A 24,551-nucleotide genomic window follows, 5' to 3' on the forward strand; every position below is an offset into this window, starting at 1 on the left:
AATAATTAAAATTAAAAGACCAGCTCAATTTCAAAATGTGTAACTCCCGCATTTGAGAACTACTGGAGCATCTTAGAAAAAGTAGTAATTATTTCAAGTGCAACTTGTGAGATTTGGTACTTTTCAATTGTAAAAAAGATAAAAAAAATATTGTGATGTGGCAAACTAAAGATGAAACATGTAATACAGAAATTTAATGCACATTAGATATGTTCTTTAGAAATTTGAAGATGCAAAGAAATCTGGAAAAAGAAAAAAAAAAAGTCAATTTGCCCTTAACTTTTATAAAACCTGGAAAATAGTCCCAAAAAAAAAATATATATATTTTTTTTAAGCTCCAGGGGAACCATGTTTCAGATTTTACATTGTGGCCCGTCAAATACAATGTCCAAAAAAGGATGATTAAGTTCTTGGCAAAAAAAAAAAAAAAAAAAAAAAGTCTTAATTATAGTAAGGAACATAAATGAAACCAGTAAGCTTTGATTTTATCATTTATTCATGATTTATACATTTCCAAGATAAAAATGTCAGAATAATCAAATCAAACTTTTAAGGGAGAAAACATCTATGTTAGAAACAGTACAGAGCACAAGTGACTCAGCTGACACAGAACAGCACAATGCAGATGTGCAAAGAAATCCTTAAACTGCAGGAGGAAAGAGATCAGACACTGAGTTCTGAGTCTATAACAAAGAAAAACACAAATTACCTTACAAAAAAGTACAGATAATAAAAGTCCCTTCTATACAGGCCTGGCTTAAATTATGGCTTCATTCATAATGATCATGTGCAGCATGTTTTCTCACCAAAAGTGCAAAGTCCCAACACATACATGTAAACCATTGGACATCTACAGTGAACTCAAAACGGGTCTTTGAACATAGCGTGCGATACAAACACCATAGCCGAGCTGTGGCTCAAAGCTTTTTGCTGCTACTTCGTACGGAGCTTTTGCCCTGTGGTTGACAATGCCAGAGGTACAAATAAACACAGACCCACATGTCCACTGTAGCTGTAGCAGCAGCAGCAGCGTGGGGGAGCCGGTCATTTGAAGCATGTGAAGTCAGTGGAGAGGAACAGAGATGGGTCAAATATTAACCATCTCCAGTAGAGTCTGATCCATCATCTGCTTAATGCTCAGGTTCTCTTCTTTAGCGTGTGTGACTTTGTCTGTCAATACAGCATTGCATCAGTTAAAAACAGTGCAGAGAAAATATATTGATGAGCTTCTGGTGGACAAAAAGTGACATACATGCTGATGACGTACATTTTATAAATTACAGAAATGTTGCCTGTTTTTTATTACCCCCCTATTAAGTGTTTACTACCAAGTGCATGTGCTAAGCTTCATGCTGTGATCCAATACCACATATTTGCCAAGGTTTTGCCTAAGCTATTAACAAAGAGTATAAACTCTAAGCAGTTAGTTTAGTGGGGCTAAATACATTATTCCCAGTTTTTCCACAAGATTCTAACTTTTCACTTTTAATGTTTATTTCATTTTAACGAGGCGCTTGAAACCTACATCGATTACAGTTGCATATGCTTCTTGTCCCCGGATCACAACTACAGCATTTTAGATATAAATGGACTTAAATATCAAACTCGTTTTAACTAGATGCCAAATTCTTGTTGTGTTTACTTAAACCTTTTAAAAGGTTTCAGTGCATTTAACCAGGAGGGGATAATAATCTCAGTTTTATTACAAGGAGAGACGGAGTTGTCCAGGTTTTTTCCCCCATAATGGGACTTGGATTCCATTTGTTTGTTTCTACCAGACTTGCATTTTGAGAAATGTCCTGGCTGCATTCATTTATACATTTTTAGAGTAGTTCTGGCTGACGAACTGGAATCATCTATAACTGCGACAGAACTACATAATCTGGATGAGCACCATCTACAGAACTTTCCCTCTGAAACTGGGTCTTTGAAGTTTGTTAGAGAATAAAAGTGAAAACATTCCTATATCCAATTGGACATAGTTAAGGTAAATTAATCAAGCTTTTTGTCATTTCAAGTCTAAAATTTAAAAACAATGGAGGTCTTGAACATCCTAAAAGTTAACGTTATCCTTCCATACTCACAGAAACCCTCCTTACTGTCTCTGGACCTTCTGTCAGCTGGAGATAATCTTAATTCCCTCGTTTAAATCCACAAACCCATTGTTACTTTAAAGGACCCTGGGATTCTAGATGATGCGCTACATATAGAAGTAACCTACTCCAGTAGCAGTAAGGCAGAGCAAGTCAAACCTGAAGTATAAATCAACTCATTTACTAATTTGGTGACAAAAATAAATAAAAATAAATCATGATTAGTTTTTTTAAATCACACTTTAAATATCAGTATGAATGAGATTTTTTTTTTTATATATATATATATATATATATATATATATATATATATATATATATATATATATATATATATATATATATATATATATCTATATATATATATATATATATATATATATCTATAGTGTAAAATGTACAATTTGCTGATTATATTTCTTTGTTGTAGACAAGAATGTTTCTACCGGCTTAATCTAGCAAATCCACAATGCTCTTGCATTCTGCAGTGTTAAAAAAAAAATGGCAGCATTAGGGGAACCCTTTCCAGGTCAGGCCTCATTTAAGGCTACACTCAGTTCATTGGTCAGAAGGCGGTTTTTCTCAAGCTGCTTGTATAGATGGTCTTGACAGTCAGAAAGCAGTAAGAGAGAATGGAAAGAAACAGAAGACAAGTTAGTACATAAAGACAAAGTGTTAGTGAAGAGAGTCGAATATAAAACTCAGCTTTAGTGCTGATAAAATACACAACGGGTAAGTAATGCTTTGTTTACAGTTTGAAGTGGTCATGGTGTTCTCACAACTGTTTGATTAGATAAAAAAAAAGAAAGAAAAAAAAAGCCTCTTATTATGGTTACCTTTGCAAACACTGAAATCTCATCATCAAATGCATCCTTGAAACTTTCCAACACAGTTGACTTTTCTTTACCAACCATTCGATATGCTTACAGTTGATCGTACTCGCAAATACTTGTGAATAACTTTAGGACCAGCTTGTTTGGTTAAAGATGTCAAATTGCCTGACGAGGTGCAGAATTTACACACCTTGGACAGGTCGAGCAGGAAACCTCTAAAAGGAGGAACAGTGTTGGGGTAAAGTTTTACTTCCACCCCCCCATTAACAATAACCCTCGATGACTGATATCGTACTCTTGAACGTTGCGCTGATGATACAAACCCTGAGTTGACACACTGTCAAAAGTCGGTTTTATTTTGAGCCTTTCTAAACTAGAGTACCAAGTTGTAGTTTTGACCTGACTTTTGTTTGAGCAACGCCATTAAACTCACATTGAAGATTGAGCTGAAGTTACACTAGCAAGAGGTTTTCACTTTTTTTGCTTTTTTCTTGATAAAATGTAACTCCAGTGGGTCCTCTCATTTCCTCCAACAATTATATGAGTATTACCATGTTAGGCCTTTCAAACAGAAAAAAAATGAACAGTAAATGAGCAGAGGAGCTAAAGAGTTTATTTAAAAGTCACCAATCAAAAATAAATTAAACAAAAGTGAAGACAGGTCAAAAAAAAGAAAAAAAAAAGGGCATACAGAAATGAAGAAACATCACAAGAAAAAGATGGGACAGACAGATGGAAGAGTGTTTATTTTACAGAAAGCAATATATGGCTCAAAGGTCTGTATAAGAGATGGAAAAAGGGGATCTGGCAGCTTAGGCCCGATGTGCAGTCATGGCAGGGCAATAAAGAAATACAGACAAAAAAAAAAAGAGAAGAAAAAAAAGAAGATATAGAGAGTCGGGCCGAGCTGCGCAGGAGTGAAATGATGGTCGACAAGCTTCGGTTGTGAAGAGTGAAATGGTTTAGCTGTGAAAACACAAAATTACAAAAGTGTTGGAGAAGGAAAAAAAAAAAAATACTGTAAATGAATAAAAACAAAAGAAAGTAAAAGAAGAAAATTGGATGCAGGAAAGACTCAGTTCAAAATGATTGTTGTGATGCAGGAAAGACAAAACTATGGACTACCACACTATGTATTAAATAACCTAAGGTGTTAGTCAAACAAATGATCAAATTACAGTTAATGAAGGAGTTTGAGAATTTAAAGTCCATCCATCTAATCCTAAACCAGGTTTTATCACTGCACTCAAACATGCCACAAGGGGGAGCTACTGAGACTGGTTAGAGATCTGGGGGAGCTAAAGCACAAATCAAAATCAAGCATGTTGTAAATTACATGGATGTCATGTCGTTGAGGGCATGGTCCAGCTCCTCGCTGATGGCCTTGTACTTCAGTTTCTGGGCGTACAGCTCATCTATTGAGTCGTAATTGTTATTAAGTAGCAGTGGACGGTATGAAAACAAGAACAGAAAATATAAGCGTCAGAGAACGGAAATAAAAAAGGGAAACAGAGAAACTGGTAAAAGGAAGGAAGGTGGGGCAGAAACAAGGAGGGGGGTAAAGGAACAGCTGCGGACGTTGGGTCAGATTCCTGGGAGTCAGAAAACCTGCCTCACATGTTCCGTGACCCTGCGACGAATGCCGAGGACTCAGAACAGTGGCCCAACCGCACCGCAGTGAGAAATGCTGCCAACATGAATAACATCACGCTTATACTTTTCCCCCCCTTCAACAACTGAGCATGCACATAAAGTCGTGGACAGTTTCTGGCACCACTGGTAATGTGTAAAAATCCATAAATTAAATTCAAATCATATCACAGATGCATAATCGCACACTGAATGTCCTTACTAATACAAACAATGTGAGTACTTTTAAAACTATATGTGAACAAAACCAAAGGTTTGAAATAATTGCTTAAGCAAATCCCTTAATTCCACAATTGTTGGTTTTCCTGCTATAAAAGCACTTTTGGAAATAAGACAGCAATTTGTTTTTTTGTACTGTTTCAAAATGTAGGTACAGAGAGATAGAACTTTAGCCTTCCTGTTCGCACAAACTAGACTTGCCCAGACTCCTGTCTTTTCTCAAATGAGGTCTTTTTTAGCTCAACCCACATATTTTCCTTCATACTTGAGCTCATGGGACTGAAATGAACACAGAAAATGTTAGTTGTGTGGTGCTAACCATTTTTTTTTTAAATTACGGTATGTGTTGGATTATAATCCTGTTTAAAGACTTAATGACAACCCAATGTGAGTTTTCAGCTACAGCGCATTAGATATTATAAAGCTACTTGGTATTTAAAGTCCTCCCGGTTTCAACAAGATTCCCATAGCTTTTGCAAGACCAACAGGCCCCACAGCATCACAGCTCCGCCACCATACATAACAGTGGGCATGAGATTAACCTTTTTAGGCAACAAAACACACATTTGGATGGTTTTGGTGCCAAAATGTTCAAGCGTTGGCAGAATCTTACCATCTGGGGTTACCCATACCTGTGGTAAAACTATTCCACAGAGAAATTGGACACACCTTGAGAAGCTGATGTATAGGGACTTGTAACAGATTTAAACCACACAAGCATCGTTGACATAACATACTGCACTTGTATGGGTCGATCCAGGGGATGTCTGCAAACTCATTTAAATTTGTAACCCATAATACCAAATAAGGTGCACCGGAATATAAGGCGCACAGTGAATTAACTTGTCTTTGTGCAGCTTTGTCCACATATAAAGGCGCACTAAATACTCTTCCCAAGTGTGTAATATCACTCCGTCCCTTCACGTACACAGCTCTCTCCTGAGAGGGAGAGCTTTCCATCTCTGTCAGGAGGACAGAATAATTGGACTCCACTGCCCTGTTTCTAACATTAGGACAAAATATACATAACTTTTATATTGAATTAACTTACTAGGTTTATTGTTGCTAATGTGTACTCTGCCTAAAGGCTCTCACATACTCGGGCGTACTGTGAGCTTTGACTCTATACAGACATTTTACCTTTCCTAGTCGAGCGTACTGTTGCCTACATTTAATGTGGCAAATTCCTACAATTCCCACACTTTCTGCCAGTGGAACGAAGCAGCAGAACGGATGGTAAAATGTGTGATTAGCTAGCTGAGCACCTAGAGCCGTTTCTTGTCCAGCAGGCTCCCACCTGTCAGAGACAACAGAGAGGGACTGTAATGCTGCGCGTCCTTGCGACCGCCTGGTTGGAGCAGCTCAGTGTATCAAGTTCGGTGTCACATATAAAACAGTTTGATGTAAAGACTTCTTGCCTCCGAGAAGTTTATAGTCTGACCCGTACCTGTATGTGCGGAGTCCGCCTCAAGTACACACAGACTTCCGCGGAGTGAATTATGCCCGAGTATATAGGGGCCTTTATATAATTGCACTTCTAGTTTAGACATTACAGTCAGGCAGTCATGTAAACAGCTCAAGGGTCCAATCAGGTAGTGACACAGTGTACCATAATTCGTCGAATATTCATTGAGCGGAGCGGCTTTGTTGCTAACCAAAGTAGTGCTTACACATTTTAACAGATTTAACGCATTTTACCACATAAAAAAAAAAATAAATAAAAAAAAAAAAAAAAAAATCGGTCAGTAAGCACGAAGGTAATCATGTATAAAGGTGCACCATCAATTTGAGAAAATTTAAGGATTTTAAGTGCACCTTATAGTCCAAAAAATATGGTATGCTATTTCAACTAGACTGATTTAGTTTAGGACTTTTAACATCTTTACCAGCAGTTACAAAAATGTGTCCAGGTCCAATGCGGTCCTGAGAGCAGTTCTGCATTTGGGTTTAACTATGAGGTTTCTTCTGTAAGTGTTGCTTGGAGACAATTAAATAAATAAATAAATAAATAAAATAAATAAATAAATAAATAAAATAAACTCCTCAACAGTTACATCTGATGCCCTTTACCTGACTGAGTACGTGTAGGAGCAGAATTTTAGAACCAGAACCACAACACACCCAAGGGAAACAGTGTGAATGTAATGTAGTCGTACCTTCCAGGTCGTCGATGGTCTTCTCGAGCTTGGCGACTGATCTTTCTGCGAACTCAGCACGAGTCTCAGCCTGAGTGGAGCAACACAGTAACATCAGCAAACAACCATATAGAGCTATACATTAACAACCGAAGCCTTAATGGGATGAGATGGCAGCGCTCTAATGATAAGAGAGGCACAGTAAGCAGTATTCAGGGTTTTTTGTTTTTGTTTTGTTTTGTTAAAGGAGCTAGTGATGCCAAATTAAAAAGAAAGACGGGATGCAGAAACGTTTCAGATTTTCTAAAAACGCTAAAGGACTCACTCACCTCCTTCAGCTTGTCTGTGAGAACCTTGATCTCCTCCTCATACTTGTCCTCCTTCTGCGAGTACTGTGGATCCGAACAGACTGGGGTTAGAAAATCGGCACCACCCATCATCGCTTATGGGTTTACATTAAGATGACATCACGCCCCATCCACCAGCCTACCTTCTCTGCCTGGGCTTCCAGAGACTTCAGGTTGTTCTGCACGGTCTTCAGCTCCTCTTCAAGCTCAGAGCACTTACTGTGGAGTCACAGCATGGTGGAACGAGCGAGGAAATACATTGTAAATCCTATTTAAGGGTTATCATCAACAACTAGTGAAGGAAGGGGGGGGGCTACCTCTCAGAAAGCTCAGCACGCTCCTCTGTACGTTCCAGGTCGCTCTCAATGATCACCAGCTTACGGGCCACCTGAAGTCACAACACAAACAGCCTTCCTTCACATCTCCGTGCCAACGGATGCAAAATCCTTTTATTTTTCTACCACGAGTCTTAACACAGGCGAAGGCAGCGTGGATGCCGGTATATCAGAGCAGAAAGGGCGGAAAACATTCAAGGGGCGTTGTAAAGGGCCGAGAAACTCACCTCCTCATATTTGCGGTCGGCCTCCTCAGCGATGTGCTTGGCCTCTTTGAGCTGGATCTCCTGCAGCTCCATCTTCTCCTCGTCCTTCATCGCTCTGTTCTCGATTACTTTCATGCCCCTGGTGGGAAGGAGGGGGAAAAAAAAAGAAGCAAAATACGGGTTTGTGCATGCAACTTTTCCTTCCAAGTAAAAGATTGCGGCCTTTTGTTTCGTGAAGGAAAAGGAAACCAACATTTCGTACAAAACCAGTGAAACATAATCCAAACATATATATTTACTGCCTTTTCAGTGACCGTCATGAGGTGTGTGTGTGTGTGTGGGGGGGGGGGGGGGGGGGGGACTGATGACCTAATGGGAGGACATCTGGTTAAAAAGTGAATAAATATGCAGGCGGAAGGTAGTTTGTCACCCATGACCATAATATTTCTAAAAAAAAAACTAAGTAAACTATGCAGGGATTCAATCTTTTTATCTCAAAGTTTGTTGCAGAAATATGACCCTATGGCGACCGTGTTGCACAAGGGTGTAGTGGGGGGGTGGTTTAGACCAGAGCACTTTTGTCCCTCAAAAGGTCACACGTTCCCCGGTTCGAATCCCACTGAAAACCCTCTGGGTCCCTGAGCAAGACCCTTAGCTCAAGACTGATCCACAGCGGCAGCCCACTGCTCCCTATAACGGACGGGTTAAATACGGCATACACATTTCACTGGGATGCATGTTGCATAGGGAAAAAAAAGAAAAACGATAAATATGCTCTAAATATAAATTATACATTTCATCAAAGGGAAGGTGGCTTGACCCGCCAAAAAAGGGAGACCCACCTCTCGCTCTCATCAGCAGCCTTCTCGGCCTCCTCCAGCTTGGTCAGGGCCGTGGCCAGACGCTCCTGAGCTCGGTCCAACTCCTCCTCAACCAGCTGGATGCGTCTGTTCAGGGAGGCGACATCCCCCTCAGCCTTTTGGGGGGGGGGGGGGGGGAGCAGCAGCAACACAACCAGAGTCAGATCAAGCACTGATAAAGCAGGTCTGAGCTACAAAAAGGAGAGGGGCTCCTTCAGTAGCCAGTGGGGGGAGGAAGGTTAACGTGGATAATGCAGATTTGGCACTCTCCTTAGGGAGGAAAACGGCATTGCTCTGTATTATTTGACGTTTTAGATATCCCTTATAGAGGAAAAAACGCTTTAGGGTTTCGTAAACTAGAACTGTTTGCCCACTTTATTTATTTGCCCAATAACTAATGAAGTAATGGAACACGGCTTAGAGGAGGATAAAGGCACCTCCACATACATGGTGGCAGCGGTGAGGGTTTTATCTCCCTCTAAGGGACCTGCTCTCGCCTCTTAATATCCCAGCCCTCAGGGTGGGGTCCCTTCCAGACACCATCCTGTTGTTCTCCACCCACCCCAAATAAATAAATAAATAAATAAATAAAACACCGAGCCATCACCGACTCGTTTGCCTGATACCCAAGCGGCTCTGTTCGGACAGCAACCCGCGGGGTGTTGGGCCTGGCGGCCACGCTTTTTGACCGGATTTGCACCTAATGCCTCCCGCAGCCAAGAGCCCTAATTGCCTTAAATCATTAGCAGCTTACTGCTTCCCTCGCACTCCTCTCCTGGTTCAGGTCCCGCTGCAACAACGCTGCCCGATCCTCCGCCACATCGGCCTGCTCCTGCAGCGACTTGATTTTCTTCTTCACGGCTTCCAGGGAGCTCCCGCCGGCCATGTTTCGCCCTCTCTTTTTTTGCTTTTTATATGAATATCTGTTGTCTCGGCTGGGTTGGGTTTTTTCTTTCTCGGCTCCGCGCTGGCTGCCTCGCCCGCCGAGCACGCTCTCTGCTGGGGGATGCTGCGCGTTTGATCCCTGCCCCCACCGCCTTTAATCAACCACTGATGAGGATTGGGACGTGCCACCGGCCCCGGAAGTAGCTCGTTTCACCCGCAAATCACGACATATACCCACTGCGTAAAAACGCACGCAGCGCGCAGGTTGTTCTTGCGTGGTCCTTAGTCGGGGTTTCATATCGTTTGTTATTTTTTGTGACGCTATACGTTTCAATATGCGTGTTGCAATTTGACTTGCATCCCCGAATCTTAAATTGAACCGGTCCTATCGAGATCAAGCTCTAAACATCTCTGTTTACTCCTGCGCGGCTAATTTAATTTATTTAACACCTGCATAAGGCCACTGATATTTATTAAATCTTGTATGCATTTGTTTATACGTGTCCTGTCATTTCAATTATCTTTAGATGTAAAAAATAAATAAATAATAGTAATCGAATAAATAAATAGTAAATGCATTTAAAGTACAGAAATAATAGACAATATGAATTAAGATTTTTAAATGTGTGGAAAAAAATATATATATATAATGCTTAATTTAGGAGTAGGTCCAAGGTGGTATGAAATCCTAAACTGAATTTAATTTGCTTACCAATGTTTACAGGGGTGGTTCTTGCAAGATGTGTTTTCTTTTCTTTTCCCTTCTTGAGGCGCCCTCCAGGCTGTGACGCCCATGGCAGAAAGCCATATTGCTCATATCACTAACCACTAATTGCAATTTGTGTTGTCCATGCTTGTTTTTTTTTTTATTTTATTTTATTTCCCACATTTACGTTTTACAGAAAATACCAAATTTGATGTGTTCACAGGCACTTAAAAATAGGCAATTACTCAATGATTAATTTGCAAACACTTTGGGTGTGTGTCATGCACACGTTTTTTTTATTTAGTTTATTTTTTTTCTATTATTTTATTGAAACGTGTTTTGTATTATGTGCTCCTGTTTTCAGTAAAACTGACTTCTAACTTGGGTCAGTCCTTCTATATTAAGTGACAGTTGAATATTGTATAATATTCCTGTAAAATACATTTTAAAAATATCTAATATTATTAATGGCAATAAAAAAATATATTCCCTCCAGTCTGTGCTCTCCACCTGCTCTTGTCCATTTATTATTTAGCTCTTTGCTCTCGACTCTACTGACCCTGAAGTTGAAGTCTATATTTTAAACATTTGTACAAAAACAACAGAGTTATTGTTTTTACCACCAAATATTTAAGGAAATTAGGGTCATCAGTAAACTCGGTGATACACAAATCTAATTACAATAATATGTCCGTACAACTCAAAACCGTAAAGTAAGGCTTTGTTTTCTATCAGGGGGGGCAAATCTCCAGCTTCCTCAGCTTCTTTAGTTATGTCTGCATCTTGATCTCCCTCAGCTCTGTTGTCACTTTTTCTACTTTATCCACAGGGGCAGCCCCTATCGGACGGGTTAAATACAAATATATACAAATTTCACTGGGATGCATGTTGAATAGGCAAAAAAAAAAAAAAAGATGAATACTATAAATACAAATTATTCACTATTGACAGCTGGAGACCCCTGCACGGATAAGCGAATTGGAAAATAGATGGATGGATAAAACCAGTTCGTTTTTTACAACTACAGCATTCCTTGTTTGTTACTCAATGTTGCCACATTTTTTGCTTTTATACCTTTAGCAAGCCAGAATGACTGGCCACATATTGGTCACATCATGTGTGTCCAAATAACTTTTTATGAATCTACAAGCTGCAGGTGGAAGGGTAATATATAGAGTGACCCATTGGAGTCCAATGAAATAGCTGATATGCAAGTATATTATTAATACACACATATAAAGCAAACAAAAGAAAGCAGCTTATAATAGTTGTCCATGATAACTAGCTTTAGATCCAAGTTAATTCAAAGCAGATTGTAAATTAGGTTTATCTTAAAGAGAGCTGTTGGTCTTCATGTTTCTACCCCCAACATGTCATGGTGTAATTGGCTAAACGTTAGACTAAATCAACAGTTGCAACTCCACCCCAGTACAGCTGACCTTGGGGGGTGCCAACTGATCCCAGAAAGACCACAAATCTATCAAGGATTTTTTTTCAGGGCCAAAATGTGCTTGTAAAAGCGCGTGACTGAAACTGGACACCGGCAATAACATTCATTCAAATGGCACCTCAAAGCAACAGTTAGCCTGTGAACTGTGACATTACCCCGTCCACCACAATGGCTAAATTTACCTACACCCTTATATCCCTCATATGCAGCTCACGGGTGTATTTTATAACTTATTGTTGTGTTATGTGAGCATTAGAGGCAGCCAGCAGGAGCTGCTGTAGTTTTCCGAAAGGTTTTTCCCCTCAGTTCAAACTCACATCTGTAGCTTTCTTCTCAGCAAGCTCCAGTCTCTCCTGGGCTTCCTTCAAGGCTTCAGAGTACTTGTCCAACTCATCCTCGGTTCCCTTCAGCTTCTTCTGCAGTGCTACCAGGTCATCCTCAAGCTGATGCGCAGAGAAAAGCTTGGTTTAGGCTCTACGTAGGCTCAAAGATGCATTCAATCATGCAATCACAAAGTTCGGTGAAAGAAATTGTCATTTTTGTACTTTAGTCAAAATACTTAGACTTCCTGGTGGGATGACTTTATTTGGAAGGCTTAATTTTTATTTACAAAATACAGTCCATAAAAAGAGGTGTTAAATCTACATTTTCACAGAGCTGTAAATTATAAATTCCTCATATAACATAGAATATGTTATCATATCATAATATGGAAGGTTTTAATTTGTTGATCCTATCAAGACCATACTCCCGGATGCAAAGGCAAAAGACAAGGATCTTAAAAGCCCAGGAGCATGGCCTTAAAACCGGACACCCACCTGTTTGCTTCTGTCCTCAGATGCTTTCTTGTCTGACTCAGCCTGCTCAGCTCTGTCCAAGGCGTTCTCCTTGTCAAGCTTGAGCATCTGCATCTTTTTCTTGATGGCATCCATGGCTGTTTAGTTTCTGCGATAGGACCAAATCTAAGTAACCGAAGGGAGAAGATGGGAGCGTCTGAATCACGCTGGATGCCAAGCTGGAGTGCGAGGTCGCGGAGCCTGCGGAGAGTCAAATATGTCGGATACTGGACACCCACTGCTTTTTTGGAAAGGGCAGCAGCTGCTTGCCAAAGAGGAACCTTTTCTTTTCTCACAAATCTCCTCACTGATTCGCTCCTCCAAGACATTTGACCACTTGTGTGACTATACATGGGGTGCAGGCATCAGAGAGGACCCCCCCCCTCCCCTTGCAGCAAGACTTCCTCTCCTATGTCTATCACCCTCCAAGGGGAAGTGGAGTGTCAAAAGGTAATAGAGCTCTGAGGCGTGTTATTTGGGAGGAACATGCTGATAATCTTCACTCAGTTATCAACTTGGAAAGATGAAATAGAAACTTCAAGGCAGGTAGACAAGACGTTTCACAGACTGTTCTTTACCATTTATTTCATTTAAATCAAAGAATCTATGGACCAGAAGTCAACCCTGGTTTCAAACCTGCTTCCTTTTTCATTCACAGATCAGCTCTGATGAATTACAGTAGCATTTCAAGCATGAAAAGTATTCACACGAAACCCATGGGGGTGATTGGATAAGCCCCTGTGAAATCTCCTCTCCCTCTGAGGCGTGTCATGTTAGCCAGTGCGGCTCGCTTGTCCTCCACCGATCACAGCAGCTCCCCTACAACATACCTCGACACCCGGGCAACAATCAGATAGGAGCTGCTTCTGTGCTGGATTAATGATTCCTCAGGGTTCTGTCACAAATGGGCTGCAGGGGATACAGCGGTGCTTGCGGGGGGGAATACACAGAGGCTTTGGCATTTAAACAACCCCCCACTGTAATAGTTCTGTGGCACAGTCGCAGCTGTCAGACACAGCCCGCTGTCAGGACCAGTGAATAGCAATAAGTCACAGTTACACTAGGTCACCTTTTGTAAATGTTAACAGCAAATTAAGAAAAGAAGCAAATAAAAAATAAACACTCCACTTTACAGTAAGTCCATAAAAGTAACCAACACTGACAACACTTTGATAGTCTTTCCGGTGATGCTTCATTTTCCTCTTCCACGGCCCTTTATGATCTGCTTCTGTTTTGTTGGGTGTATATTTTAGGATCTGATGAACTGTGCACCACCTGTTGGACTCCAGGACTCCATATAGTTGAATGAATGAATCTGAAGATATAAGAGCATTAACACTAAGCGACTACAAGAGAAAACAGAATATGTTTTACCATTAAAAAATTAGTGGGCTGAGGTGAAACCTATTTGTTCCCACCGCTTCTTAAAATATGAATAATTCCTCTAACCTTTCCCAGCTTATTCATACAGATCTCTGTATAGTATTTACTTTATGCATTAAACAATAATAATGTATCCTCTAACTATATATTTAATAATACTGAAAATAAATATCAAACTTTTCACACATATATAGTATATGGAAACTATCAATCCTGTGCTAATTTTAACATATACAATATTTCCAATAATAATGATGATAATATTGCTGTTATTTTCATTATAATCCTGTACAAAATAAATATTAGTAGTCTTTGTACCATTTATGCTTGTCAAGAAAAAAAGGTTTCTGGGTGGGGTGGGGGGGGGGGGAGACTAATGTGGAAAAATTTTGAATTTTGAAGTCATCTTGTCAAAGTCCAGACAGAAATCCAATTGAGATTCTTTGGAATGCCCTTCAAAAAAACTCAAAAACTCTCCACTGGGCCTGAATTTAAACAACATTGAGAAGAGGAGTGGCCTGAAGTTTTCCAACAACAGTTTAAGGCTCTCTGCCAATTACTGGAAATGCTTTTTGGCTGCTGACACCATCAAAGATAGCACAACCAGTTATGGACCGTTACTTTTTCACATACAGGGCCAGGTTGCTTTGAATAGCCCTTTGCCCTTAAACAATGAAAACATCATTCGAAAATGTCCTTCTGCAGGTACTCAGTTTCTCCATTTCTGATTTTTCAATGTGCTTGATAATCTCAAACATTTAAGAGTGGCAAAGAAATGTGTTGGCAGGAAATTTGTCATCTTCTATTCGGTATCAATAAAAAGAGCCGTCAAAGTTGTAAAAGGGGTCAATTAGTAAAATAAACCTTAAAAATGTGTCATTGCAGCAGCGCTTTTCCTATTCTCGGTTTTGCAAGCCTTATTAACTTTATGCTCGATGAAACCTGAACCAGAATTCAACAACCTTTCAAACTGGATTTATTTATTTATTTATTTATTTATTTATTTATTTATTTATTTTTGCAGAGGAACAGGTCAAATAGGAGACTGGTGTTGCTGGACTCCTTTAGGTTACAAACGCCCTGCCGCTCTGTTTTATTTCTTCGGTGGTCTGCCGTGCAGGACATCTTTCCTGTGAAGCTTTTTTGAGCCAGTCAGCTGTCACCATGTTGTCATCCTGCCATGTGTTTTATGGCGAGCGGAGCAGCCATTAAGACATGCCGGTCATGCCCAGGGATCAGAGAGCCTCAGGGTACAATCCGTGTCGCCCTTACACGCTGAATAAATGGAGAGGCAAACATCGGCACATTTTACCTATCCAGCACATGATGATGTCGTCTGATCAGGTCAGGTGTTTGACTCAGGACTAAACACTTCCATTCATACAGACATAAAGAAAAACAGAAACCTCTGAGGAGCTACAGTATTGAATTCCTATTGTGCAGGGAAGGATTTGACCTGCCAATGACATGTTAGCCCCTTGAGTCATAAGTGAGGTGTTAAAGCAGTGGTCTCAAACTCCAGTCATCCAGGCCCCGTGTCCTGCTACTTTAAGACATGTCTCTGCTTTAACCCAGCTGACTCCAAGATTTGCTTATTAGCAGAGCTTTGTGGAGCTTGACGTCTTGCTAATGAAGCAAGGGACACAACTAAAAGTCTCAGGACACCGTCTTCCGAGGATATGAGTTTGAGATAGATAAATCATTGCCCCCGTCACAACTCTTTTGTAACCTCTGCCAAGTTTTCCTCTGCGACGGTCCTGTATTTAGCTTCATTCATCCTTCCACCAGCTCCTCTGTCACTGGAGCACGTTGAATAGTCTTATTACTGCAAGGTGCTTTATAAATAAACTTTCCTTGCCTTGGAGAATAAAAGCTTCCCTTTGCCACTCATCCATGAGTGGAGGACTAAAGGTTGTCCTGTCCGCATATTCTGTGGAAGTGAACTGTTGGCTGATGTTCTCTGACAAACCTCTAAAGCCTTCACAGAATAGCTGGATTAAACTGAGATTAAACTGAACATATAGCATATACAGACCCAAGATATAAATCAGAGAAAGTGAGAATGTGTGAACGAATGGGTTGAGTTACTGAACGTAGTGTAAATTCACCATGTACGATTAGATGAAATATGATTAAACTTGGAGTTTGATTAGTGGTATCAGTATGAAGGTCATCAAATACAAAGACATCACAATTTTTACATTTTAAATTCAAGAAGTAGAAAAAAAATAACCCTTTATTTTATTACATAAAATCTCAACAAAATGCATTGAAGTGTGATGTTTCTTCTTGGCAAACTGTAAAAAGTTAAGTATAATTTACTTTTGAAAATTCAATTTGTCCTGGTTTGCCTAAAGGCATGACAAGAACCCCAAATACAGCCAGAGTTACAATGGAGGAACGGTTGAGATCAAAGCATATGCATGTGTCAGAACGGCGAAGAGTCCGGACCTGAATGAAAAAACAAGAAAAAAATGTAGGATCTCTGGCACTGATGCTTTCAATCCGATCTGACAGAGCTGATATATTGTAGATTTCTGACATTGAATTTTTCACTGATATTCTAAATATCAAAGATGATTAAAGTAGACATTACCCCTTTTCTTTATGATGTGTAGGTGAAATCAAGCTAAATATTCTGCATGCATAGCTTATGTGCACAACTCTTCTGGCATGACACTGCAATATTCCATCAGGTTAGTTGGTAAGACAGCATGACTTGATTTACTAGACCATCAATACATAAAATTAGAAATATGTGAAAACTAACAAACTTTGAAAAAAAAAGTGTTCCTCCAAGTCACAACAGGTGTGAAGGTACCAGCGTTGCTTTGTCACCTGCTGCCATCATCAGTAACAGAATCGGCCTTCTGACGTTTATTAGATTTAGATTTAGAATATAAAAATACGAGATGAGTGGTTTTATGCCCACTGCCAGTCTACATTAAATTCAACGCCCTCAGCACTTCAGCCAGGTTTCTTCTTCCATCATCTCAGCAAAGTTAAATTTACAAATAAGCCTGAGGCCTCAGTATTTAGATTTTAGTCCATTCAACAAGCATTCACAGAATCACTACAAAAAGCTGATTTGAGTAAATATCAGAGGATGGAACTCAGTCCCAGGAGCAGCTGTGCTCGACTCCTCGGATTTTAGTGCCGGACGGATTTAGCGCGAGTCTCGGTGCATAGCCCAGACTCAATATATCCTTTATATTTGTGCTGAGTCAAAAATACTGTCTTGTCCAGTTAATAAAAACTGAACCCTTGTTTTCCTGCCAGAACTCGCCTCTCTTGTTGTTCACCAGAGGACCTCGACTCGGTCTGAATCCAGTCAGTGCTGCTACTCAAACATCACATAAGGGTGACATAGACAAATGTAGAGAGGAAATGCATTCCAAAATGTATCTTAAAAAAGACACACTTTTCAAATAGTACACGGTTCACCACAAATACGAAAAGGTATATTCACTGGTTTACATTTACTTTACCTTTTTAGCCTTTAAGATTCTGGAATCTTTCCGACACCCATCCAGGAGTCTTTGTACATGGAGGAGGTGCAGAGCAGCGTCAGCAGTGCTTAGAGGGTCAGCTCTTACAACACTCTCAGAGCAAAGAAAGGCAACAGCGAAAATTTCTAGTGAAAACGAGTACCACCTCTGCTGCTGCTGGAGTACACAAAGAACATGGTGACAATGCACACAACAGCTCTCAGAACCAGTGGGTGAAGAATTTCTCAAACAGAGAGCTCACACAGACAAAGACAAACGTTTTGTCCCAACTTTGCCATAACCCCTTATCAACTTCCGATAACACAACTCATCACTTCCACTGAATCAGCCAAGAACTTAGAGTAACAAAAATGCCCACTTCGAACATCACATCACAGGAAAGCGTGACTGTTACATGTCTCAGCAAAGACCGCAACATCATAATTTTGCAAACAGACAAAGATGCACCATGAGGAAATGATGCATCCACTGATGGGCTGTTTCTGTTGGGTAACACCTGCAAAACCCTGAAAGGGGACCCAAACAATAACGACAGAGAGAACTGACTCTACAAAAACTGGAAAAAGAGAAAGTGATCAATCGCTCTCGCTACTATCAGCAGTATCCAGGAGAGGCCCATTCCACGAATATATGAACTTCCAAAAAATACACAAATAAGGGGTGCCACTCAGACCCATTTCACACTAAGACACAGGCTTCCTGGAATCTGTACCACAAAAGCAGACTGAATTTTTCTGATTTAAATCAGAAAAGCCCTTTTAACCTGGATTGCAAACCACAAGCTGTTCAGCATATAAACAATGTTTAAGCATCTTTTTTTTTATTGTGATTACCAGATGTGAGTTTTATACAACCTCGGTGCTTATGAGATTCAAGAGCTTTAGGGCTTCTGGAGAGATTTGAATAAAGTGTTCCTGATGATCATAATACACAGGTTACCAAATTATTCAAGGTTATATTGAAATAATTTGCAAATTAAATTTTTGGTTTGCTTATAAAGTGTGAGCTGGAAAGGAAATATAGTATGGTATAAAACTAAACTGGGGCAATCAATGCTATATGTAGCATTTAGTGTTTAACTAGCCATCGTTGCTCTACTCTTTATTGTCTGTGCAATATAGAAACCCAAGAATGTAACAATACAAATGAATATCAGAGAATGTTTATTTTCAAAAATGTGCAGAATAATTAAGTAATACTGGAAGAAAAACAAAAAAAATCAGCTTTGTGACTTTTGAAGCTTTCTGTTAATTGAAATCTGCAAAAAAATACAGTTTTCAAGGATACAGTTTAAACCATTCTCTAAGTAAAAGGACTAGACTGTAAATTAGTGGGAAAGACACAATATGCAGGGAAATCTTTAAAGCCACAATAAGTTTGAATTGAAGAGTAAACTTGTGTACTGTATTTATTTAAAAGTTGTTTTCACATTTTAAAAATAGCTTTAACAGACATTTTCAAGTCACATCAACTATACTGTTATAAATTTACCCCTAAAAGATTGTTAGCAAATTGCTGAACCATTTTTATTTGATTACGGGAGATTTTTCCGCATTGTCTTCTGTTGCCTCACCAAAAACTCATTTTAAAACAATGCTGCCTTAATAAAAGTCTTGATTCTTATGATTATTAAAGAGTTCACCAGATGATTTAAGTTTGTTTCACATAATTATTTTTAATCCCAATTGTTTGGGGTAAAAGTTGCTAAATGCTGGGAAAAATTTCTTTGACAAAAATGTTACACATACCGATATTTTCCCATAGCTACAAATGAAAACCTGTTGAATTACTGCAATATTCAGCTGCATTTTCAAAACTGCTACTGTTATCCATTATTCACACTGTAGAATTACAAGTATGCTTCGATAACTAAAAACCTTGATTTTGTTTAGGTTAACCAGTGCTTGGTAAACATATTTTTAAGAGAAGCATACATTTAAATATAGATGCATTTAAAAAAGAATTATTTCTTGAACGTTTCTTGAACTCCTCCAAAGTTACCGTCCCAGTTGCTTTTCTGGTTAAATAGTCCCCTTTCTTGGCCTTTCCCCTTCATTCAGTTCATTCCTTTGGGCTTAATAATTACTAGGGTGGCCATGTGCTGGCAGGATTATGGTGATACCATACCTTTTAAATACTTGGATAATGAACTCGATATGTTCAAAGATTGGAATATTGTTTTATTAACTACCCCTGCTTTATACTTCTCCGTATGCAGTTGTCGTCGATCTCCGTGATGCTATTTGTCCACAATGTCTTTGCAGAATGGCTGCATTTATACTGAGATTAAATTATCCAAAGGTAGATCATGTATTAATTTGGTGATGTCTGAAGACAATTGGCTGCACTGGATTTTATCCAGGTGCATTAAAGTAAGCGGGGCCGAAAACAACTACGCCACATCATATTTCTCTGGGAAAACTTTTAAAAACAGTCCTTTTTTTCCCCCCTCTCTTACAGTTATGCCGCTTTGTGTTGGTTTATCACATAAAATGCAAATGCAGTACATTACAGTTTGTGGTTGTAAGGTGAGAAAAACTTTAAAAGTTCAATGAATCCTTTTTCAAAGCACTATTTGTGATGAATAGAACTACTGTAGTGCTATTGCGATGAGAGAGCAGTATGTGAGAGGTAGGTCAGTGACTCAAAAAAAAAACTCACACAAAAAAAACAAGTACATGGAAATGCTTTATTTTCAGTTAATACAAAAAAATAGGTTTTATCGAGGCCAGATAAATATCTTCAGTATCCTATGTTGTCATTCATCTTTAGTGTAGCAACCTTGTAATTTAGTTTCCTTTAGGGTCAGGGGAACACTTTTATTTACTCCACACGGCAATAAAAACAGTGACAGATATACTGAAATATTCCTATCACATTTATCTTTCAATGGGTCTTAGAAGCACAAGAAAACAAAATTCATCCGTAAAATGTCAGGGACTTCACTACACACAAAGCAGTTGGTTGAAACTCTACAGTCTCTGGTGGGTGTTTTTGTTCAGAAGCACTGTGGTTATATATGCCCGTAAAATTCAGTACAAAAATGTGTTCATATATGTTATATAGTACATTTCACACTTCAACACATTTCGTTTTCTGACTGGCAGACGGTCCCTTTGTCAGCCCCCAGAAAAGGCTTCACATGTGGCAGAGAGGAGAGATCGAGGTGCAGTTGTTTTAGCACTTAAAGGAACAGTGCGTTAAAAAATACCACAGATATGAACCTACGTTTCGGAGCAATAACTTGTCTTCTACGTGACGCTGTCACTGCAGCAGCAGATGCTGTATGGGTAAACGACTAAGGCACTAATAATAACACTACAGACTGTACTTATAAGCGGTGAATGCTCCCCCATCTCTTTCAAAATGTTCACACATGGATTGCACTCCCAGAAATCAACTGAGAAGTCTCTTAACTTAAAAAAAAAAAAAGAAGTTGCACCTGAACCGTTGCATCCTCACAGCAGTACCTAAACTTACAGTGTAGTGTAACTTCAAACTGAAACACGGTCTCTAGAATAAGACGAAGGAACAGTTAGATGACGCATCACAATCAAACGCTGTAAACAAAAGCTTGTTCTGCTTGTTTATTAGAGTTTTGCAGAGCAGCGAGGAAAAGCGAGACAGATCTAAGTGATTATCTTTGCACTTGCTTCACTTTTAAACTTAGCAGCCAAACGCTTGAGAGATCTAAATTATTGCAAAGTGTTTTGTTGCTTAATTTGACTAAAATAAATTCCAGGCAGTGAGGATATTGCTTTAAAAATTGTCATCAAGTAACCGTAGAAGAGACAAATATATTATCCTAATTAAATCAACTTTTAGGTTTTTAACAAGTGGCTTTTTTTTTTTTTAAGAAATATACCCTTAACTTTAATTGTGCAACTGCCAGGTTACAAAGATCATCCAATCTGTACCAGCAAATAATTATTCATTTAAAAAAAACAAACACATTTCCCTGGATTGTATTTTATTTCTGCATGGCGTGAAGGTAACCAATGCTGCCCCCTAAAGCACCTGTTATGTTATTGCATTGTTCATACTTTGCATCTCATTGCTTGAAAGGACGAGCAATTAAAAAGAACATGTTTTATGGTTTGGGAGAATATCAGACAGCCTGCCTGGAAGCCACACAATCCTCTGCTGTTGGTTGCTATAAACTGAGACCACGTCTGACGCTGAGGAAAAAAAAAAAAAAAAAAAGAGCCCTCCCAGTTAAAAATATCCTGCTGTAATAAATAATCTCTGTGTTAACACTTTTTCCTGTGTAAAAAAAAAAAATACAACAAAAAAAAACATTCACATGGTAACACAGCGGTTGCACGTGATGAACTGTAGTGTCTTTGAGAAACGAGGAAAATGTGCTGCATCTTCGTAAGTTTTTCCTACAGAGACTAGGAAAAAAAAAACTGAAACAAGTGAATCGTCTTTCTTCATATTATGGATGACCACCGGATTAAAGCGAAGACATGCCACAGCGGCTGACATGATTCACACAGACGTCAAGGTGCAAACTGGAGCATAAAGGCCAACATTCACGCAGTCAGAGTACTGAGCTCAAAGGTTCTGGGGATTTTTTTTTTTTATTTTTTTGCTTTCTGATTCGTGTTGCGTTTATATGGCTAAGGGATAAAGACAGCAGTACAATCTGTTGTTCATTTGAAAGCTTTTACAATGGAGCTGCAAACCGAAAAATGGAAAACAAACAAAAGCATATATGAGCTGTGCTGTTTGTCCGAGGATAGTCACATTCTGGGTTAAGTAGTTATTACCAACAGTCCGCTCACCACAATCTTTATGTTGTCTGTAGGAGTTAATCGGCTCCACGCAGTAGCATATTAAACTCACTCGTAGTTGAATTTAAGATCTTTTCATGCAATGAAGATTTCGCTTAAGCTTTACTGGGGTTTTTTTGTCCAAGAACCGGTCACAGAAGTCACTGTGGGTCATACACCTGTCCAGGTGCGTCACACCTAACGGAAGCGAGCTCCTCACACCGATGTAACGTCACACGGCCGGTATTAGTTGCTGTCCTCTCGCAGCTCGCTTGGCAGGAACTTGTACTGCTGCTGCCTGATCTGCGCCAGCTTCTTCCTGGCTTCCTCCAGCTCCCTTTCCTTCCGCAACATCTCCTCCTGGGCTGCAATGATCTGCACAAACGGTATGGGTTTGTTTTTGTTGACACAGCTTGGATAGTTTCAAACTGTACACCACATTTTATCATTTTTGTTTTGGAGGAAAATAAATGACATAATACCATGCATGATTTCCTCTTCTATTTCACAACCATGCGCTAACTTAGTGTTGTTCCATCACATAAAGTCTCAATAAAATAAGCAGAAATTAGTATTTAAAAAAAATGTGACAAAATGGGAATAGGCTCATGGGTAAGATAAAAGAAATACTAACAGATAAGAGCAGTGGCGCCTCTGGCATAATAAGTTAAGTGGGCCACAAAAACTCAACACGTATTAGCAGCAACACGTTTTTTGTGATGCATACAACCTGACTTTGATCAATGTCAAATTAAACAGATAAATTAACATAAACCAACACACTAGAAAATCAATTTTTATAAAAAGCTAAATGTAATTTCATTTTAATACATTAAATTATAAATAAAGGCTCACTCATACTGTTCACTTATTGAACAGAAAAGATTCACATCAATCCTTCAACGAGCCAGCGAGGACAACCGACACTAGATTAATATTTACTTTTAGTTTCCATGTTCCTGTGTTTTTTTTTTTTTTTGTTTAAATTTTCCTACATTTTAGTCCAACGGTTTGTTTAACTTGCTTTTATTCTGTTTTTATTTTTCCAATGTTTTAATCATGTAAAGCAGTTTGCATTGTCCTTGTACTGAAATGTGTTACATAAATAAATTTGCCTTGCACAGATGGCTGCACACTATCCGGCAGAACGTAAACGTAACGTCTGCAGTTCCAGTATTTTGATTGGACGATCCGAGCTTGGGGCCACAGGATTTGTGCCCCGCGACTTTCTACTGAGAGCGTGTTGGGCTGCGATTTCAGATGTCCATTATTCAAACAAACGTTGGCCCCATTTATCAAGGCGCCTGGAGAGAATTTAGCTACTGAGCTGGTCAGTATTCTGCCAGACTTGGATATATAGACACAAATGTTTATAACATAATTTTATTGGTAAGGGAGTCTGTCTTTTTTAAAATATTGCTCTATAAAGAACGATCATGTCCCACTGATTATTGCAAACATAGAGCTCCACATCGACATCTGGTAGGGCCAGGCCGCACTGACCCCAAATGCAGAGACGCAACAGTATAGGAGGAATGATTTTGTATTATATCTTTTCCTAGGACATCACTGAGGATATGACCCTTTGATATAAAGTAAAGTTATCAATGTACAGCGTTTGTAAATGTCCTGTAACCTCAAAATATTTCACACAGCAATTAATGTCTAAAATGGAACAAAAGTGCTAAAGCGCCTTTCCCCGCAGTTTCTTTAGCAAGGCACTGGTCATTTTGGAGATGTGTTTGGGGTCATGATCACATTTGAATGCTGCCACGCGGCCCATTTTCCAAAGGGAGGGGATGGCGCTCTACTTCAAGTATGTCAAAGTACGTCTTTGCATTCGTGGTGGCGCATGAACAGCCATGCCTTTTTTTGTCCAGAAAATAAACACGTACATCTAAATACATCTAAATCAGGGACCACCAACCTTTTTGAAACTGAGAGCTACTTCATCGGTACTGTGTCATATGAAGGCTACCAGTACTGACCTTTGAACTGGAAGAGCTCACTTTACCTTTACGTAACATAAATATGTTTTGAATGCTTTTATCATTTTTAAATTCATGTAAATACAAGTATGATTAAAAAGGAAGAGGAACTGAATAAAATAGCATTTTAAATGCAGCTCACTGAAGGGTTGTCCTATTTTTTGAACAGGCTAACTGGTGCCCGCAGGCAGCATGTTGGTGACCCCTGATCTAAATCATTCTAAATGTGACAACAGCACCCCCTGCTGTTTGGTCTGTACCTGTGGTCAGAATGTACCTGTGGTCCGATTAACACTATTAATAAACTCCTAAAAAAGTGCAAAACTTAATGTAATTGAAGT

General features: G+C 39.3%; 2 protein-coding genes across 7 annotated transcripts in view; both read right to left on the minus strand.

The window, feature by feature from the left end:
- Positions 1–473: 473 nt before the first annotated feature.
- On the minus strand, positions 474–12,790 carry LOC105930492 (tropomyosin alpha-1 chain). 6 transcript variants are annotated; one of them, XM_036136499.1, is made up of 10 exons: positions 12,538–12,788; positions 12,037–12,162; positions 8,661–8,794; positions 7,840–7,957; positions 7,595–7,665; positions 7,421–7,496; positions 7,260–7,322; positions 6,952–7,021; positions 4,263–4,341; positions 3,521–3,892 (listed from the first exon to the last, which is right to left on the minus strand). In XM_036136499.1, exons 1-10 carry the CDS (start codon positions 12,649–12,651, stop codon positions 3,889–3,891), a joined length of 855 nt encoding a protein of 284 aa, XP_035992392.1. In that variant the 5' UTR covers positions 12,652–12,788; the 3' UTR covers positions 3,521–3,888. The 6 variants fall into 6 exon arrangements, with proteins under 6 accessions (XP_012724183.2, XP_012724185.2, XP_012724184.1 ...); XM_012868729.3 differs by lacking the exons at positions 3,521–3,892; positions 4,263–4,341 and adding an exon at positions 474–1,170 and having other exon boundaries at positions 12,538–12,790; XM_012868730.3 differs by lacking the exons at positions 3,521–3,892; positions 4,263–4,341 and adding an exon at positions 2,475–2,697 and having other exon boundaries at positions 12,538–12,790.
- Positions 12,791–20,119: 7,329 nt separating this feature from the next.
- tln2a (talin 2a) overlaps positions 20,120–24,551 on the minus strand; it is a gene marked incomplete in the record, with an annotated part of 95,489 nt that continues 91,057 nt past the window's right edge. Inside the window, 1 exon segment of the mRNA XM_036136501.1 lies at positions 20,120–22,597. Coding sequence (XP_035992394.1) covers positions 22,469–22,597 — 129 coding nt within the window.

Source organism: Fundulus heteroclitus, chromosome 4 (assembly GCF_011125445.2).
Source record: "Fundulus heteroclitus isolate FHET01 chromosome 4, MU-UCD_Fhet_4.1, whole genome shotgun sequence".
NCBI classification, from domain to species: domain Eukaryota; kingdom Metazoa; phylum Chordata; class Actinopteri; order Cyprinodontiformes; family Fundulidae; genus Fundulus; species Fundulus heteroclitus.